The following is a 20,769-nucleotide window of genomic DNA, read 5'->3' on the forward strand; positions in this document are numbered from 1 at the left end:
ATTCTTATAATATATTAATAAACCATAATAACCTCTCTCTCTCCATAAATCATCCTGTCCAGTTGCTTTGGTGAAGGCAACCCAAAAGGACCATGCACAACCGAGTCAAGTACATACCAAATATAGTTACGGGCTTAGACACTAATCCAACAGTCTCCCACTTGGATAAGTCTAGTAACTATAAATGCAAGTACGACTTCAGGATTCGATTAGCAATCGTAGCTCTCATAAGCCGCTGTCAACTCTGATCAGTAACATGTCCTTTAGATAAGGGATCGTATAATCCTCTGTTCTAGATATTGTGCGGACAAATACATGGAACATAGTCATACTTATTGTCCAGCAGTTTGTTTCTCGATCTCTGATTTGTCTAACATAGAACTTAATTGAACACATCAATTCAGTCCTGACCGGGCCCGGAACATAAGTCAAACCAAATCATCGAGGGTCCCAGATATTGCTTTTACCCTCTTAGGATAAAAGGAACAGATAAAATTCGACTTATACGCATTATCAATGCACAACCAATTTGCAAACAATAAACCATATATCTAGGTTTAAAGACTATATGATATTATCGTCTTGCGATCACTCGTGATTAATTCCATGAAGTGATACCAGCAAGCGTGGGTCTAATCCAATGCTCAAATCTTGTTCATAAGCACTCATTAACATTGCAGCAAACCTTTGCTATGTCTAATACACTTTAGACAGTCTACAAACCAATTCATGACAGTCTTCTTTCATACCTACTTCCAAAGTATGAGCGACTGTGGACTGTTCGAATAATCTTATTATTCTGGAAGTCAAAACATACAAAGTCAAACAATAGGTAAATGATTAACACAAGACAGTAACTTTACTTATAAATAATACACTTTTATTTAATCATCAAATGTTAATACAATTTATCTATTACATGTTTCGAAACTATCTAATCTAAACTAATATCGTACCTCAGCCCAATGTTCCTAGCGTGCTGCAAGTGCTTAACCCTACTCAGTCCCTTCGTAAGGGGATCTACTGAGTTATCCTCTGACGATACCCTCTTCACTACGAGGAGTCCCTCTTCCACCTGATGTCTAATAAAGTGATATTTCCTGTCGATATGTCGAGATCTGCCATGATCCCTCGGTTCCTTGGTCAAGGCAACCGCTCCTTCATTATTGCAGAAAATCTCCATAGGCTCCTTTATGGCTGGCACCACTCCAAGGTCTCCAATAAAGTTATTCAACCATATCGCCTCCTTTGATGCTTCGCTCGCCGCTATATATTCTGATTTGCACATTGAATCAACTACAGTCTCCTGTTTGGAACTTTTCCAAGTCACTACTCCTCCATTTAGGTAAAGACTCAGCCTGACTGAGATCGATAATTATCTCGGTCTGTCTGAAAACTGGCGTCACTATACCCTTGCACCCTTAAGTCATCACTCCCACCGAGGACTAGAAACCATTCATTGGTCCTCCGAAGGTACTTAAGAATATTCTTGACTGCGGTCCAATGTGCTCTGCCAGGGTTCCCTTGATATCTGCTGACCATGCTCAAAGCGAAGGCTACATCAGGGCGAGTACAAGTCATGGCATACATGATCGAGCCAACTACGGAAGCGTAAGGTATTCGGCTCATCTCTGCCATCTCGGCTTCGGTACTCGGGCTTTGAGTCTTACTCAACTTGGCCTTGCTTTGGATCGGTAACTCCCCTTTCTTGGAATTCTCCATACTAAAACGTTTTAGTACCTTGTCCAAGTAAGTGTTCTGACTAAGTCCTATTAGTCTTTTACTCTTGTTTCTCACTATCCTTATTCCCAGAATATAGGCAGCCTCTCCGAGGTCCTTCATAGCGAAACACTTCCCAAGCCAGCACTTAACTTCCTGCAGGGTCGGATGTCATTTCCTATGAGTAGTATGTCATTGACATACAATACGAGGAAGCTAAGTATACTCCCACTGGCTTTTACATATACACATGATTCATCCTCGCTTTGCAGAAAACCAAACTCTTTGACTTTCTCATCGAAACAAAGATTCCATCTGCGAGATGCTTGTTTCAATCCATATATAAATGGACTTCTCAAGCTTACACACTCTATTAGGATGCTTCGCATCGATAAAACCCTCTGGCTGACTCCTGTAAACATCCTCAGCCTACTTCCCATTAAGGAAAGCGGTTTTGACATCCATTTGCCATATTTCATAGTCATGAAATGCAGCAATGGCTAGCATCACCCTAATAGACTTTATCTTCGCAACTGGTGAGAAGGTCTCATCATAGTCAACTCCGGGAGTTTGAGTAAAGCCCTTCACAACCAATCGCGCCTTATAAATGTGTACCTTCCCATCCATGTCGGTATTCTTCTTGAAGATCCATTTGCACCCGACCGTCTTATGACCTGGCACATTGTCCACCAAATTCCAAACTTGGTTGTCATACATGGACTGAATCTCGCTGTTCATATCCTCTTTCCATTTCGCAAACTTCGGGCCTGCCATGGCTTCCTTGTAGCTGCTAGGTTCATCCAAATTTATTAGTGTACTGTCACTAATAAACGTATCACCTTTACTTGTTATATGAAAACCATATAATACAGGTGGGACACTGACTCTACTGGAACGTCTAAGAGGTAAGGACTCGTCAATCGGTTCAACAAGAGTTTCCTCATCAGGTTGAGCGCCAGTGTTAGAGGTTCCTTCATCATTAGATTCTTGAAGCTCTTCAAGATCGATTTGCCTCCCACTGTCTCCTTGGCTTATGAGTTCTCGTTCTCGGAAAACCCCTCTCCTCGTAACGAAGACAACATTGTCACTCGGTCTGTAGAAGAGATATCCAAAGGACGTTTGTTGATAGCGGATGAAAATACACTGCTCACTACGAGGTTTGAGCTTGTCGTGAGTCTCTCGTCTTACGAAAGCCTCGCAACCCCAAACCTTGATATGTACCAACGAGGGAGCTTTCCCTGTCCACATTTCGTGAGGTGTTTTGGCAACCTTCTTTGTAGGGACTAGGTTAAGGATATGGGCGGCAGTCTCTAAGGCATACCCCCAGAATGAGATAGGTAACGAAGCACGACTCATCATGGAACGAACCATGTCGAGCAAGGTTCGATTACGCCTCTCAGCTACACCATTCAACTGCGGTGTCCTAGGTGGCGTCAATTGCGAAACGATTCCGCATTCCTTGAGGTAGTCGTAGAATTCAAGACTAAGGTACTCTCCACCTCGATCAGATCGAAGCATCTTGATTTTCCTACCCAACTGATTCTCCACTTCCTGCTTGAACTCTTTGAACTTTTCAAAGGTTTCTGACTTGTGCCTGATTAAGTAGATATAGCCATATCTGCTATAATTATCGGTAAAAGTCACGTAGAAGCGGCGTGCATCCCTTGTGGTAGATCTAAAGGGTCCACATACATCTGTATGTATGAGATCCAATAAACCCTCACCCCTTTCACAAGTACCAGTGAAGGGTGACTTGGTCATCTTTCCAAGTAAACAAGACTCGCACACGTCATCGTCCCTAAGGTCGAATGACTCCAACACTCCATCCTTTTGAAGTTGGGCTATGCGTTTCTTGTTGACATGTCCAAGAAGACAATGTCGCAAGCATGCTTTATCCAAATCATTCGAAGAATCGATATGTAATACATCATTTCCTAAATTGTCTACAACCATCACAGTTTCATATATTCCATTACAAGGCAATGCTTCAAAATAGAAAACACCATTAAAGAAAGCATTAATAGAACCTTTTTCATTATCAAACGAAAATCTAAATCCTTGTTTATATAAACCATGAAAAGAAATGATGTTTCTTGCCATTTCTGGCGAATAGCAACAATTATTCAACTCTAGTCTTAACCCACTACTAAGCACTAAAGAATAAAATCCAATATTGGTGACAGGTGAAGATCTTCTGTTTCCCATGACCAGGTTTATCTTCACATGCTCCACATCCCTATTTCTTCTTAGGCCCTGCAAATCAGAACAAATGTGAAAACCACATCCTGTATCAAGAACCCAAGAAATAGCATGCGATGAGTCATTAGATTGAATAGAATAGATACCTACGTAGGATGCTTTTATCTTTCCATCCTTTATGTCCTGCAGATACTTCGGGGCAGCTGCGTTTCCAATGCCCTTTGTCATGGCAGTGGTAGCACTCTGCATCCTTAGGGTTGGAGGAGGGTGTAGTAGTACCAGCCTTGGTTCCACTAGAAGAGGTGCCATCACGGGACTTTCCCTTATGGTGGCTCTTGGAAGGAGCCTTCCTCTTCTTACCCATCCCCTGCCCAATAGCCAAGACGGGGGAAGCTGTAGCGGGAGTTGCTGCAACGGATTTGTCCTTGAGGTTGCTCTCAGCTGTCCTCAACATGCCTTGAAGTTTGCTCAGCGAGACCTCCTCTTTGTTCATATGGTAGGTCATGCAAAACTGGTTGTAGCAAGGAGGCAGGGAATGAAGAATAATATAAATCGCTAGCTCTTCATCGAAGTTAACATTTAACATCAGCAAGCAGTCAACATATCTCTGCATTCTCTGGAGATGAGCAGTGACAGGCTCTCAGTCCCTCATCTTGGTCGTGATCATCGAAGTGATAATCTCGTACCTTTCCTGCCTGGCGCTCTGCTGGTACCTATCTAGTAAATCCTGATGCATTTCATAGGGGTAGAAGTCCTCGTAGGACTTTTGGAGTTCGACAGTCATAATCGTGAGCATGATGCAATGGACTTTCGTAGCATCGCGCTCGTGGGCCTCAAAGGCAACGATCTCCTCGGGAGTAGCAGTGTTGACATTTACTTCCTTCAGCTTTTCATCGAGAACATACTCTTTGTCCTCGTAACGGGTGACCATGCGGATGTTCTGAATCCAATCATTGAAATTGGTCCCATCGAAGATCACCCTCCCACACAAACTCATTAGTGAGAATGAGCCTGAAGCGTTGTTGTTGTTCGAGTTAGACATCTGAAAGGGAAAAGAGACAAAGTTAATTAGATAAGAATCCCCAATTAAACACCCAAATGAGAAATTAGGGCTAGGATCCAACAACATTATTTACAACTTAAAAGAGGGATGCCGTAATTTAAATTGCAAACAATTTGAAGGTAAGTGAATGACGATTCACTAATTTCCACCATGAAAAACAAAAGAAAGATTAAGTTTTAAATGTGTTGAAAACTCCTAGATCTTTGAGATTCATTAAACTTTTCAATGGCATGTTTAAATCTCGATATGCCCTTCAAGTTTGTAACTGGGATACCGAGGATCACAAACAAGGTGTGAATAACCATGCAAATGTACATGGTGCCCTCAATGTTACAGTCATCTAATCAATGTGTCGGTTAGCCACACATGCTCCATTGATTTATAACAAACATCGATTCACCCTTTGCCACCTTTGCTAGACCCAAATTAGTGTTTCGGTTAACCACACATGCTCCACTAACGTCTTGGCAAGGGTACAAAGTGTAATTTCATGGAATAGCATCATTTTCACATTTTTCCTAAAGTAACTAAGATTGGGAATTTTAAAAGAAAATTTATTTACTTTATTAATCATTATACTTAATTAGGTTGCCCTATCCTACCCGTTCGGCTAACGACCCTCCACCAATCAAGGAAGCGGTGGGTGAGAGTGGACACCCATTAAACTGCCATTTTATAGGCAACAACCTTATACCCCCCTTAGAGATCGGCTTCGTGAATGAGGTCTACTAACGGTAAGACTAGCATTTATCTTATACATATATAATAATTATTCTTATAATATTATAATAGTATAGGGTGAATTTTAAACTTGTAAAATTCTAGGGTTTAGAATTTAAATATTTCAAAATTAAACTTTTAATCCAAATATTCAAATGCAAAACTTGAGGGAAAGTTTTAAAACATTCCAAAACTATCTAGATCGAAATTCAAATAATACAAATAAACAATTAACTTGGTGATTATCTAATTTTGACCTAATCCAATTTCATGCAAGACAATTATCAAATAATTCAAATAATTAAGATTTATCAAATAAGGTAATAATTATCTAAATAAATGACAAAAATCTTTTATTTTGACAAAGATAATCATAAGGAATCAATAAAATTCATATTTTATTAATTAGAAACAATTATGGTAATTATTCTATGTCAAAATAAGCAAAAATCCTGAAAATCCGTCTGTCTGACAGCCCGACTCGCCGATCCCCATACTGGACTCGCCGATTTCATCCTACTCGTCAAGTACCTCATTGGGCTCGACGAGTCTATCAAGCCGATTGCATGAAAAACGATTCTAAGCAATGGAAAAACATACCAAGCGTCAAATACAATAGAAACCAAACAAGTCTCTGATACCACTGATGGGTTTTGAGCAAAATAACATCCTATGTGCACATGCAAAACCCTAAAGCTTTGGATCTAGGTTTCTCTATTGTACATGCAAATTTATCCAAAGCTTGTAAACCCTAATCTAGCATACTACAAAACTTGAGATCTATATAAATAACCAAGTAAGAATATTACCTCTTGATTGTAGTAAGAAACTTGAAACTTCAAAGCTTACGAGAACCAAGCACCTCAAATGCGATGCCTCTAATGGCTTACAAACACCAAGGCAAGAGGATGATGTTTAGGAGAGAGGATGAGAGGCTAGAATTCGGCTCCAAGCTTCCAAGGGATCAAGTGGCTGAATTCTGATGCCTTAGGGGTCCTTATATACTTGAGCTGCTAGGGTTTCAGTCAAAACCCTAATTGGATAGCTTAGGCCTTAAGCAGTCCACAGAACCTTCCAGAATAAGGCCCCCTTGGACGAATTCAAGATGGACTCCACCTTAATTTCGTCCATGCCTTAATCCATATGGATTCTCAGCCCAAAATCAATTATCTTATAATTGCAGTTCCATCCCCCTTTATTTAATTAATCTCTTTTAGTCACAATAATTAATTCTTAATTAATTATTCAACTAATATTAATTAAACAAATATGATTTCTCTTTTAATATATTATTCTTATAATATATTAATAAACCATAATAAACTCTCTCTCTCTCCATAAATCATCCTGTCCAGTTGCTTTGGTGAAGGCAACCCAAAAGGACCATGCACAACTGGGTCAAGTACATACCAAATATAGTTACGAGCTTAGACACTAATCCAACAAAAAGCACTTTAGAAATCATCTTCTCCTTGTTTACACCCTAGGATAGCTTGGGCATCTACCGTGTATCTTCTTTGTTGGATGAAATGGCCAACAAATTCTTCCCTTAACTGATTGAAATCATATATGCTTTCCATTTGTAAGCTTTTGTACCATAGTCACATTGGTCCTGATAAGGTTGTTGGGAAGAAGATGCACCAATATTTTTCATCTTAGTAATAGGCGTCCATCATCCATCTGTAATTTTCAATATGATCATCGGGATCTCTCACCCCTTCATATTTTGAAATCTTTGGTATGCCTGTTCCTACCAGTAGCTGATATTCTTGCATGCTCCTTGCCAAGGGTGAGTTGTCCGACCTCAAAACGCGACCACCATTAGCATTCCCGATCAAGTTCCTCTGGCCATTGTTATTTACCACCTGCATTGTTTGATGGATGTGCGGCATCGTTTGGTCCCATGGTATAGTTTGCAAGGTATAGATTTTCTAATGTTGGGGGGGAATATGCTTGATAGTGTGTATACGATAATGGTGGTGGAAATGATACGTATGGCGACGCATGTGGTTGTGTTAGCGCTGCTTTTACAAGATGTTATTGCAACAAGGGTGGTCTATTAGACATGTTGCTTGCAACGTGAACTCGTTATTCCTAGCTGTCAACTTGGTTGGTATATTAGACATGTTATGCCCCCATTTCTCGAGATACTATATATCTCTACTATGACTGAGATCGCTTGTCTTGGTTGGTCTCTTAGACATGTATTTATTTCCTTTTCCTGGCGTCTGGTCATTTGGCTCTTCTTCTAGTTGGGAACTTGGTCGGGTGGATAGTATTACGGGTGGTTGCGATGAGGAAGCTATTGTTGGTCCTGTTGTTGTTGTTGTTGTTGTTACAGTAATTGGCATAAAGTTTGGGATAAAATTGATAGGCATGGAAGGTGAATCAGACTGAGGGCGCGAGGTAAGTTGCTTTTCTTGAATTTTTCTATACGGATGGCGCCAATGGTGCTACGTAGAATTCATGGTGTGTAGTTAGCTATCCTTCTGGGGAATCACGTTGCATAAAATGAACAAGTAATTGGTTAGAAATTCATATCGAGGGGTGGACCTAGATATTTCTCTCTGATGCCTGAGTTAGAAATTGCTTTGTGCCTAGTAGAAATATATTACTCAGAATTGCCTTCATGTCAAGAGATGAGATTACCTTTTTATAGGTGACGTCCAGTCCAGTCCATAACTTTCCCATTCGTGTCTTGCATTGATCCATAGGTCAGAAGGGTAGAACTCTTTAATAAAATAATCTCGTCTTTTCCTGGCTCATGGGATGTTGTTTAGAAAATCTTATACGAAAGATTTAACGTGTAGATCATCGGTGGGCAGCTTGGCCTGGTAAGTTGGTTTCTGGCATGTATTATATGTTTGGGCTTTCTATTTATTTTAGTTTCTTCGTACGTTGGCCTGCTACTGTATGGGTCACTCCCCATACAACATTATTATCCGACATAGGTTACAGTGAAAATACTTAAAAATCTCCTGAAAACTATTACATGTTTATCTCTTATTTCACTCGGCAACCTAATTATTTTTCAGCTGCCTTAGTTCTGCTACCTTTAATGCATATAAATTGAGTGGGTCGGGTTTGGAAAAACCTGGTGAGATACATAGGGTTTCCAAGCCCATCATATTTTTATGATAATGAATCATATTAATAATCCTACAAAATAAACATTTCCAAACAATATAGATATATAAACCCAACGTAAATATCTATTAGACACTTTACCCAGACATACCCAGTCCAACCAATTCTCACAAATCCTAGTTCCATTATTATCTGGAAGAATCATTTAACCTAATAAATGTTGAGCAATTGTTTGACTACACAACTACGGGAGTATTTAGCCAGTGTAAGTTATTTCAATTCGACCAATGCTCAAAGTATTTGATAAATATGGTATCCCATTTTATCTATGTCTTTGGGTTATGATCCACACTAACAATATAATTCACAAGACCGTCTACAATAATCAAGTGTTGCCATCTTACTCTAGGAGATTACTCGTACATATTTACCGGTTGTCCGATATAGACCCACCATTTTCGACTGTCTTTAAAGAGGAGGACTACTACACTCCGCTTTGATCTCATACTTTACCTAGAATGAGACGTGCTCAATATCCACCTTATTTTGAACTAAAGATACTTTACAAGCCTTAGTTTATAACTAAACGGGACTTATAAAAAAATAATCAATTTCTAATGTAGTTCCTGATCATGTCATATTATCATATTTTTATGACATACAAATAGCATAGAATACAGATAATACAATTAACGTTTACTAAATCTTCTAATTAATAAATACTTTTATTAAGATTATACCATCGAATGAACTATGCGCTCAGCTAGTTAAAGGTGAAAACTCTATTTAATCGGTCACTCTGATGCTCCAGAGCTTCGCTACTAATACTTAGAAACTCCTAAAGTCGTGCTTTGAGGTTGCGGGAAAGTTTGAGAGAAAACCTAAAAGAATACGTGTGGAAAATGAAGAAATTTCAAGACTATTAATAGGGTGAAGTCTGCTACTCGCCACGCCGTGGACATGAGCATGCAACGTCGTGGTGTTTGGATTAGTTTTGGATTTGCCATGTGTCACATTATCCTCGTGTCACGTGTCAAGTCAGCTAAGAGTTGCCCTTATCACTTGCCACGTCATGGCTATAAACTAGCCGCGTCATGGTGAGTTGGTTCCGAGTCAGTTAAGAGCATTCGCTGGTTGCCACGTGGCGCGCTCTCAGGCCACCACATCAACATCTAACCAGGTTTTTTCCAAATCTTCGAAAAATCATAACTTTCGCATACGAGCTCTGTTTTTGGCATTCTTTAGATCCATGTGTAGAAACTTCCGACTACTACAACTTTCCTTTAGATCCCAACAGCTAGTTCTCACTCTATTTTAAATTCATATTTTTATAGAGATTACGCTGTTAAAATCTGTGCGAAAATCATAACTCCTTCATATGAACTCCGTTCTCGACTGTCTTTATATTGATGAATCTGTATTTACGAGACCTTCAATTCTCATTTAAATTGTTTTGGATAATAATCAACTGATTTTAAATTTTGATTTTTGTGTTGCACACTGATGTACTGTGTTGTACCGAAACTTCGAAAAATCATAACTTATTCAGATGAAGTCAGATTTGGGTGTTCTTTATGTGTACGAGTTTGTAATGACAATACAACGGCTTTGTTTAGATTAGTTATCCTGATTAATCTTTTCTTTTAATGTTTATTTTAGACTTATTTAATAAGTTTTCACACAAATATTATATAACGTAATATCTGTAAATGCATATATATATATATATATATATATATATATATATATATATATATATATATATATACTTGAATAATTCTCTTTCATTTATTCCAAAAGATATCAATCGTCGACCGACGTAAATACATGTTTATAGTTATGCCTAGCGAGAAACGTGGGCGTTACAGTTATCCCTCACTTAGGATGATTTTGTCCCGGAATCATGCATTAACAAACAGATGTGGATAACGACTCCTCATGTTGCTTTCTATTTCCCATGTGAGGTTCGGTTGTGTCGTATGTTGTTGGTACATGAAAATTCACGTTAGTCAATCCGAGATGATGTTTCTTTCTGAGAAGGTCTTGACTCCGAGATGAAGTGTAGATTCTGAGATTATTAGATTTTCGATATGCTATTGATTCGGAATTTGGTCTATTCTGACAAAAGTGATAGTACTAGTTTGTTGTTTAATGTTTATAATGTAGTGTTGTACAACCGACAAGATCAGCAAAAAAAGTTGTGTCAGGCTGTTGATCTTCACTCTATGTGCACTTCACTAGTATTTGTCTTTAGTAACTCCTTTGTCTATAAAAGGATTGTCAACGATTGTAATAGGTAACCTTGCATACCATTGCAACTTTTGAACAACCTCACTTCTATCAAATCAAAGAATCATTCGGTCAATCATTTCTCTATAAAATTCTTCTTGTTCTTATTTACTTTACACTGTTCATACTTTATATTAATCTTCTTCAGCACTTAGTTTAGTTATTTACTTCAAGGCTTGACTCGTTTATCCAAACTTGATTGGATCTTTATTATAAGCAATCATTGATGTAAGATTAATTCAAGTTTTGAGTTTTCAAGCCTTGTTCGCACAAATCCATGAACTCACAATCAGTATTTGAGCCTAAATGGTTGTCATTTGAATCCATAAGAACATATTATAGTTGGTTGTAGATTACCTTGGTATCTCAATCATTTTTGTGATCAGTATAAAAGTTCTTCTATATACCACTTCAGCTCTAATATCTTAACATCAATGGATGCTTCTAATCAATCTCAACAAATGTATTCAATGCAAATTGCAAATAGCATGGGTTTCCCATTGCGTGCCCCGTTGCTAGTTGTCGAAGAGTATGATCACTGGAAATTCAAAATGTAGAGATTTTCGGTTGGTAAAGAAAAAGGTGAAGAAATATGGAGGTCAGTGAAAAAAGGTCCGCATGTTACTGTTAGGAAAATGGTCAAAGATGATGCTGCTACTCTCATGGGTCAAGAAGAGCTCCGACCAGCACCTCTCACTGCAAATGATGTTGAGAAACTTCATGCATACCAGATTGCTTTTTTAGAAATGGTGTTTGGTGTTCCACCATCTCTTTTTGAGCATATTATGTTGTGCAAATGGGCAAAAGATATTTGGGATACACTTCAAGATTTTTTTGAAGGATCAGAAAATAGGAAGGATAAGCATCTGACGTCGGTGGTGAACGACTTTGACACTTTCACTACCACATTTGGTGAATTTGTTGCCTCAACATCAAATCGGTACAGAATCATTATGAACAACATGACTGCACATCGTGTTGTTTGCACTACGCTTGAGTGCAATCTGAAGTTTATCAATAGCCTCGGAAAAGGATGTGTAAATGTTAAATCCTGTCTTTAGAATATTGGATCTTTGAAAAAACTGAATCTCTACTAGTTGTTCGATGAACTGCAAGGCAACGAATCTAATGTTGCTCAAACATTGAGAGATATCTCTTGAGGTCCTCTTGCTCTAGTCAATTCCGTCAATCCACTTCTTTTGAACCTAGCTTTATCAGATCTATTCAGAGTTGTCCCACCTGTTTAACCTGTTCCAAACTTTCCTTATGAAGAAAACTTTAATCCATAAGTCGCTTATTTCGAACTTCATTTCCACCAAAAGTTTGCATTTCTTTCTATGAAGTATAGGCGACCATGGAATCCCAATCAAAAACCCTCTCATAAGATATTTCAAGCTCCTCACCAAATCAATCCTCAAACTTACCCTAACTCAACTGAAAATCCACCAGCCTACCGACCCAATATTCTGAATCGTTCTTCAGAACCTCAAGAAACTCCGACCTCAACCAAACCTAAGGTTTTGTATCATAAGTGCGGTCTCAGAAACCACTATGCAAATGACTGCTTTGCTGATGTTCCTCAGAAACCAAAGCTGAAAGATTATGCTTACTATACTCGTCGAGCATAGGAACTTGCAGAAAGTGAAAAGGCATTTTCACCACTATTTTCGTGAAATGTTGATGGGTAATGGTCATCTGGTGATGAGGGTGAGGAAAATCTATAAGAAACATGTGTCTTATGGCTAGACAAACCATCCAGTGTGATGAAGGCTATTCGTCTTCTAGTCTGAAGATAATGATGAGGATGTTGTGTAACATCTAAAACTTAAGGTATAATTTTATTTATCAAATATGACTTTTAAAAGTCGCCACAGTGTGGTGAAGGATCGCCATGACATGGCGAGTAATTTTTGAGTGGTGCATTGATTTGACTCGCCACGGCATGGAAGGTATAGGCCACGGTGTGGCTGCCACTGATGGCTAAACCCTATTTTTCCAGGTTTTGAACACTGTTTAAGGGAATAAAGAGGCTAGTGTTTCCTCACCCTCGGCCTCCATCATCCTCCTAGAGATCTGAAGAAACCCTAATCTCCTTCCACTATTGTTGAAGCTTTTTTGTGTTCTTTGAAGCCCTTGAAGGAAGAATGAAGAACAAGTGATCAAGATTCAGCAAGCAAAATCTCCATACTACATCCTAACACTTTTCTACACCTTTGTAAGTGTCCAAGACTCGATTTTTATCATGATAAGTTTCTAGATCTTTAGTATTGTCCCTAAATCTTCATATTCTAGTTACGTTAAGTGGTGAGATCTCATAAAGTTTGCAACTTTATGAATCTATGGCTCTTTTGGTATGATTATGGCTTTGGATCTGTAGTGTAGTTGAGTTTTTGAGCCATGCATGTGATTTCTTATAAAAACCCCTTATTTTGACTCTTTAGGGATTCAATAAATGCATTCTACATGCATGTCCATAAAGCACCGACTTTTATGATGGTTTTGGTATTAGAAACCCTTCTTGAGTAAATGAGCTAAGGACTTTGTGGAATAAGTGCTTAATGAGTGAACCCATGTCTTATTTAACCTCTTTGGAACCTAGGGTTATGATATTGACCTTATGGGGTAGTTTTAATGGATAAAGTTGGAAATATTATCCTTCTAGACCATGTTTCAGACTAGATCTGAGATTTAGAGCACTTAGAATCGAAGAAAACGGCTTAACCCATTAAGTTGTTGGAAACCCAATTCCTACGGCGTGGCAATAGGTCGTCACGGCAAGGAGACAAGGAGAATCACAAATATCTTGATGTATGAGGGCCACAGCTTGGCCATGGATGGTCACTACATGGTGGTTGACTAAAGTCAACGTTGACCTATTGACTTTGACCGTTGACTTTTGGCTTGAGTTGACTTTTGGTCAAACACCTAGTTTTGGAAGAAGAGCTAAGGGTTTATCTGGTATGAATGTATCAGTGGTGCATAGCAGCAGTGTTCTGTCAGTGAGAGCAGTAGCAGTTGAGCATTGTTTAAGAGGTGAGTCTTGTCATTGTACTTGTGGGTCGAAGGCACCAATGTCGTCCCACTAGATTGTGTTGTCTTTGTGACTCTTAAATGTATGATTGGGTTGAAATAAACCCAGGATCGGGCCTATAGTTGTATGTTTGGGTTGAAAGAAACCCCAGGGCTTGGCCCATTATTGCAAGTTCGGGTTGAAACATACCCCAGGGTTAGGCCCATGATTGTATGTTAGGTTGGAAAATACCCCAAGGTTGGGCCCAATTATAGGTATGATATGTGGTACTTTGGGGAACTCACTAAGTTGTATACTTACAGTTTATTTTTATGGTTTCAGGTACTTCTAGTACAAAAGGAAGGGTCGGGCATGATGGCACAACATCACCCTCATGATTCCGCTCTTATAATTATTTTTAATCTAATGATTTGACATTTTGTATTGTGGTTTAATTTGATACATCTGAAGTATGGAGTAAATGATTTTTGAAATGAAAAAAATTATCACTATTTTTAGGATGTTACAAGTTGGTATCAGACCCTTGGTTTGAGGAATTCGGGCACACCTTTGGGTGCGTGAGAACTCAAACTGAGGAATTGATAATAATTCAAAAGAAAAATGAAATTTTCTAAAAGGATTTTTTATGAAGAGAAGGGGTGTAATGCGTGCAATCAGCCGAGCTCAAGTAAGTGGTTCCCAAAATAACCATACCCATGTGTTATCATTAGAGTTCCTGATATGTAATTTCATGCTAGAGTAGTGCTAAGGCTACCTTCATCAATCGTATGATAGAATTTCTTAATTTATGTGATTCCTTATATCCTAGAAGGATTGGATGTTGCGTGTAACACTCCAAACCAGGTATTTCCCTTGAAGCCCTTGAAAATTTAAAATGTTACATAAGAAGTCCCTTAAGTACGCTGGGCGTACTCATGAATACGCTTAGCGTACTATGTATGAATGATCGTGGAGGAGCAGCACGTGCGCTGGGCGTACCAAAAGTACGTTGGGCGTACGTGACAGATGTCAAAACCTTAATCAGCCTCTTTCATCTTCAAACGTCCCTAAAAACACTAGAATCATTTGTGACTGTGTTTTGAGCTTAAGAAGGGTATTTGTGACCATTTTAGTGTCCATTCAAGAAGAAGGAGTTGCTAAAGCAAGCTTAGAGTGGCTTGGGACTTCAAGAATCTGCATTTAGTCCATATTGAGGAGCTTCTGAAGGTATAAAGCTCATATCTTGCCTTCTTATTCTTTAGATCTAGTTAGGGTTTTCTTTATGGTCCTCTTGAGACTTGAGCAGCTCCAGAGGCTAAAAAGGCTAGATCTGAGGTCCTTTGGTCCATTCAGAGCATAAAAATGAAGCCTTGATGGGAGTTTTGACCTCATGCATGGATTAAGACCCTTAGAAAGGTCTTAATGGGTTGTTGGGAACATATGAGACATGCAAAGGCATAAAGTTGCCAACTTTATGCCCTAGGATGTCTTAATGAGCTTAGATCTGACTTCTGGACGTGGGAAAATCGAGTAATAAGCACTTAATGGAAAAAGTGCTAAATCTGTTAGTACGCTGGACGTAACTCAGTGTACGCAGCACATGCTGCCCAGGGACTCAGTACGTTGCGCGTACCAGAGTGGTACGCTAAGCGTACGCACATCAGATGGACTTGAACTCATTTTGGGCCTTTGAGCCTTTGGGCCTCAATTAGTCATTGGGCATGGTTACGTTTTGGGGTTAGGGGTCAGATTATCGGTTTTGGGCCATGGATGTTATGGTTGGGCTTTATTGGGCCATGATGCCCATTAATGATTATTGGATATGGACTTTGGGCCCAATAGCTAAGGAAGACTTTTTGGCCATTGTGGTAATGTTATCATTATTCAGTGCGGGTGGTGACGGACTGTTAGGAGAGCAGCTTTCAGATTCTTCAGACAGAGGTGAGTCTTCTCACCATACCAATGGGTCTAAGGCACCAAGGTCGGCCCATTTTATGTGATGCAGATTGTTGATTGATTATGCGATATGATAGTATGACATTTGCATGGAAGACCATGTGGGGGTTCCCGTGGCATTTGGTATAAGACCTTGGTGGGTTTCCATGGCATCCTAGTATATCTGCTTGTATAGTTTGCATTATGTCTTGTTTGGTAGGAAGACCTTGTGGGGGTTCCCAAGGCAGGAAGACCTTGTGGGGGTTCCCAAGGCAGGAAGATCATGTGGGGGTTCCCATGGCAGATAAGACCATGCGGGGGTTCCCGTGGCATTAGGTGTAAGACCCTGGAGGGTTTCCAGGGCTTCCTTATATGTTGTATGCATGGCTTATGTGATATGTGTAGCTTTATAGCTAATTTGATATGTGTTATGTGGTTTGTGTGTGGGTTATGCTCTGGGGGACTCACTAAGCATTATCTTACAGTTTGTGGATTTGTTTTAGGTACATCTAAGCCCAAGGGCAAGGGCAAGACTTGATGGCGCGGCGTTCACTCTCACTTGGACATGTAATGGGACACTCTGATATTTTGAAATAGTTGTATTTGATATGATTTTGAAAAAAATTGTAACTGGTTTTTGTGGATGATGGAAATGTGTTTTGGTTAATTAAAAATGAAAATTTTCTTTTGAAAATTGGGTCGTTACATTGCGTGTTACTTTGAACTGGTATCGGCTCAGTTAATTGCTAAGTGTATGCTTTAAAAGTTGTATACGATTAGGTTCATATAGCCCTATAATGATCGATTTAGCCTCATTTCCTGTTCCTTGTTTGGTTATGGACTTAGGGTAGAATCATTATTTGACAGTCTATCTGATCCCATATTGTATACAACTTGCATGCATAAGGCAACCAAAAGTGTTGGTTGAGATTCTCGGTATTGTAAGGCGGTCCGGTTGAGAATTCCTAGGAGAGCATAGGAAATGCCATAGTAGGTTATGTATAATGTTTAGCATAAGGATGGTGTGTATGGAATTAGTAGGATGACTTAGAGGATTCGGTATAGTTCCTGAGGAAAGTACAGATAGGTGTGGAAGGTAGCATTAGGCCCATACTACTGAAAGCACAGGATTTGTACTCGAGTCAAGGACTATCTTCGAAATTCTAAGGGGGGCTATAGAATGGAAGTTTCCTCTAGTTTATGTTGATCATTTGTATGTTTGTATTTCAGTTGAGTATGGTGACCACTCGAGGAGGAGCTTCTGGATCTGGTTCTGGCACTGGTGTCGAACCAATGGATGAGCGATTACACAAGTTTATCATGCCAGAGATCAATTACGGTATTATGGAGGCCACACCCGTGATTTTTGGTACCATCAAGGAGGGGATTGTGGAGCTTCTGGATGAGCGAATCGGGGCCCTTCGGGCAGAGATCATTACAGGACAGCTAGGAGCATGGACTTCCTCGTTTCGGGAGTTCAAGGCTTGTGGAGCTCCAGAGTTCTTTGGGGCTAAGGATCCCATCGCTAGCCACCAATGGATCGATAACATGGAAAATGCTTAGCGAACGAGCTTTTACCCTGAGGGGGTGAAGGTGGGGTTTGCCTCCTGCCTTATGAGAGACCGAGCATGTGACTGGTGGGAGGAGGTCGAACGTGCATTGGGATCTGAGGCGGTAGTGGCCATGACATGGGAGAAGTTTGTTTTAAGATTTCACAAGGAGTTTGCACCAACAATTGAGGTGCAATAGCTGGCGAGTGAGTTTCATGACCTTCTCCAGACTACTAAGACTATGGCAGAGATCACCGCCAAGTTCCATGAGTGGGTTCTGTTGGTTTTGCAGTATGATATGGATGAGGAGATGAAGTATATCATACCAATACATGTTGAGGGATGATATCAGAGAGTTTGTGAGATTTCCGGGTGCAAGACCCTGAACGGCATGATTGTGAGATCATGTGAATGGGAGATTGAGTTGGAGCTTTGGTCGAAGCGTAAGCCAAAGCAGGTGTAGACAGGATGGGCCAGGCAAAGAATCCCAAGACTTCTGATTCACACACTAGAGGACATCAAGGTCGGAGCCATTGCGGAAAGTGTTGCAAGTCGTACAGTGGGGCGTGTCAAGCGACGGGGTAGAGTTGTTTCAGATGTGTTCAGACTGATCATATGAGTAGGGACTGCCCGCGGGGTGCATTGATTTTCTTTCATTGCAATTAGACTGGCCATAAAAAGGCCGATTGCCCGAGGATGAAGGTAGGAGCCATGTCTGCGCCTGCACCAGCCACTTTGAGGATTACTGATGACTGCCAAGGCAAGGCGGAGACACCTATGGTGAAGAGCAGGGCATTTCAGATAACGGCTCAGGAGAATAGGGCAACACCAGATGTGTTCACTGGTATTTTTTTCTTATCTTATCCCTTACTATTTCTTTGTTTAGGCTTATGTTTTATCTGATCATATATAGAGACTTTCTTAATCAACGATATGACTGCTCATATCATGTTCGATTCGGGTGCTACCCGATCCTTTGTATCTCTTACGCTTAGCAAGAAGTTTAGTGATGCTCCTGGGATTCGGTATTATCCATTGTAGCTAGAGATCGCTGATGATCGTTCAGTCAGTGCTTCGAGGGTTCATCGTGGGTGTGTTTTGAACCTTTTCATCGAGAGATATTCTATTGCCTTTGTTCTGATTCCTCTGCGAGGGTTGAAGGTTATCATAGGGATGGATTGGTTGGGTCCCAATGGGGCCATGATTGATTGTGAGAACCAACTAGTGAGAGTCCGAACCCCAAGTGGAGGAGAAGAGGTTATTTGTGGCAAGGGAGCTCTGCATGGACCGACCCTCGCTTCAGCTGTAAGGGCAGGATATATCTCCAACAGGGCTGTTATGAGTTTTTGGAATATATGGTGGATACTTGAGTTGGGGCCACGACGATGTTGAGTGAAGTGCCAATTATTCCGGATTTCCCATATGTATTTCCTGAGGATTTACCTGGAATGCCTTCTAAGAGACAGGTTAAGTTCTGGATTGATCTGGTTCCCGGTGCGGCTCCTATAGCTAAGGCGTCGTATCGTTTAGCACCTCCATAGATGCAGGAGTTGTCTAAGCAGCTACAAGAGCTACACAACAAGGGGTTTATCAGACCAAGTAGTTCACCATGGGGAGCACCGATCCTGTTTGTGAAAAAGAAGGAGGGTTCACATAGGATGTGCATTTACTATAAGAGTTGAATAAATTAATGGTCAAGAACCGTTAAACACTTCTGAGGATCGACGATTTATTTGACAAGCTTCATGGTGCATCTTAGTTTTCCAAGATTGATTTGTAGTCATGTTACCACCAGATGAGGGTCTGTGATGTGGATGTGCAGAAGACGACCTTCAGGACTCGTTATGGCCATTATGAGTTAGTGGTGATGGCATTCGGGCTCACCAACGCACCAGCAGCATTCATGGATCTCATGAATCGTGTATTCAGACCATTGCTAGATCGTTTGGTAATTGTGTTTATTGATGATATTCTGGTCTACTCCAAGACCAAGGAGCAGCATGAGGAGCATTTGCAGGAGGTGTTGGAGATTCTAAGGAGAGAGAGGTTGTATGCCAAATTCTCCAAAAGTGAGTTTTGATTGCGCGAGGTGCAGTTCTTGGGGCATATCGTCAACGAGAGGGGTATTTTAGTCGATCCGGCAAAGATTGAGGTCATGACGCAGTTAGACATCCTGCGGACACCATTAGAGATTCAGAGCTTTCTAGGTCTTAAGGGTTATTATCAGAGATTTATCCAAGATTTCTCCAATATAGTTGTGCCATTTACCCGCTTGATGAAGAAGAATGTTGTCTTTCAATGGGGGCCCGATCAGTAGACAGATTTTGAGACGTTGAGATAGAGATTATGTGAGGCGCCGATTCTCACCCTTCGTGAGGGCATGGATCATTTTTTAGTTTATTGTGATGTGTCTATATCATGTTTGGGAGTTATACTCATGTAGAGGGGTCATGTGATTGCTTATGCTTCGAGGTAGTTGAAGCATCACGAGGTTAATTACCCTACACACGATTTGGAGTTGGGGGATGTGGTCTTTGCCCTCAAGATTTGGAGGAACTACTTGTATGGGGTTAGGTGTGCTATCTACACTGACCACAATATCCTAGGATACCTGATGGATTAGCCGGATTTGAACATGAGGCAGCAAAGATGGTTGGATGTGGTAAAGGATTATGTTTGTGAGATGTTGTACCACCCTGGGAAGGCCAATGTTGTGGCCGGTGCTTTAAGCCGCAAAGCCACTAGTGCACCCCTCATGGACCTGTGTTTGAGGATGGTCATTATTGCCCCACTGTTTGATATGATCAAGAAGGCTCAGGTGGAAGGATTGAAGAAGGAAAATTGGAATTCGGAGTGAATCAAGGGACAAATTCCATTGTTCGTCCGGGATGGTCGGGGCTTGTTGACTTAGTGTGTGTAACATCCTGATGTTAAAGTACTTCTAAATTCATCCCTTTAATTTTATTATATGACAGTTTGGTCCCTAAGTCCAAGAGAATGTGCCTTGAAGCCCTAGTGGCATTCTCATAATTTTTGCAGGAGAAGTACGCCATGCATACATGTGTGTACGTTGGGCGTATACTTATGTATGTGGGGCATACTAGCTAAAGATGGAAACCCTAATTTTTAGGGTTTGGGTGGTATTTAAGCATCTTAATGACCTCATTTCTCCTCACCTAAACAGCCTCTACCCTCTC

General features: G+C 40.3%; 1 protein-coding gene across 1 annotated transcript in view; it reads left to right on the forward strand.

The window, feature by feature from the left end:
• LOC145115281 (serine carboxypeptidase-like 18) overlaps positions 1-16,642 on the forward strand; it is a 47,672-nt gene extending 31,030 nt beyond the window's left edge. The window contains exon 15 of the mRNA XM_079051552.1: positions 16,526-16,642. Coding sequence (XP_078907678.1) covers positions 16,526-16,535 — 10 coding nt within the window. The 3' untranslated portion in view covers positions 16,536-16,642. The remainder of the gene's footprint in view (positions 1-16,525) is intronic.
• Positions 16,643-20,769: the final 4,127 nt, after the last annotated feature.

Source organism: Lactuca virosa, chromosome 5 (genome assembly GCF_052849685.1).
Source record: "Lactuca virosa cultivar CGN04683 chromosome 5, Lactuca_virosa_CGN04683_v6, whole genome shotgun sequence".
Taxonomy (NCBI): Eukaryota; Viridiplantae; Streptophyta; class Magnoliopsida; order Asterales; family Asteraceae; genus Lactuca; species Lactuca virosa.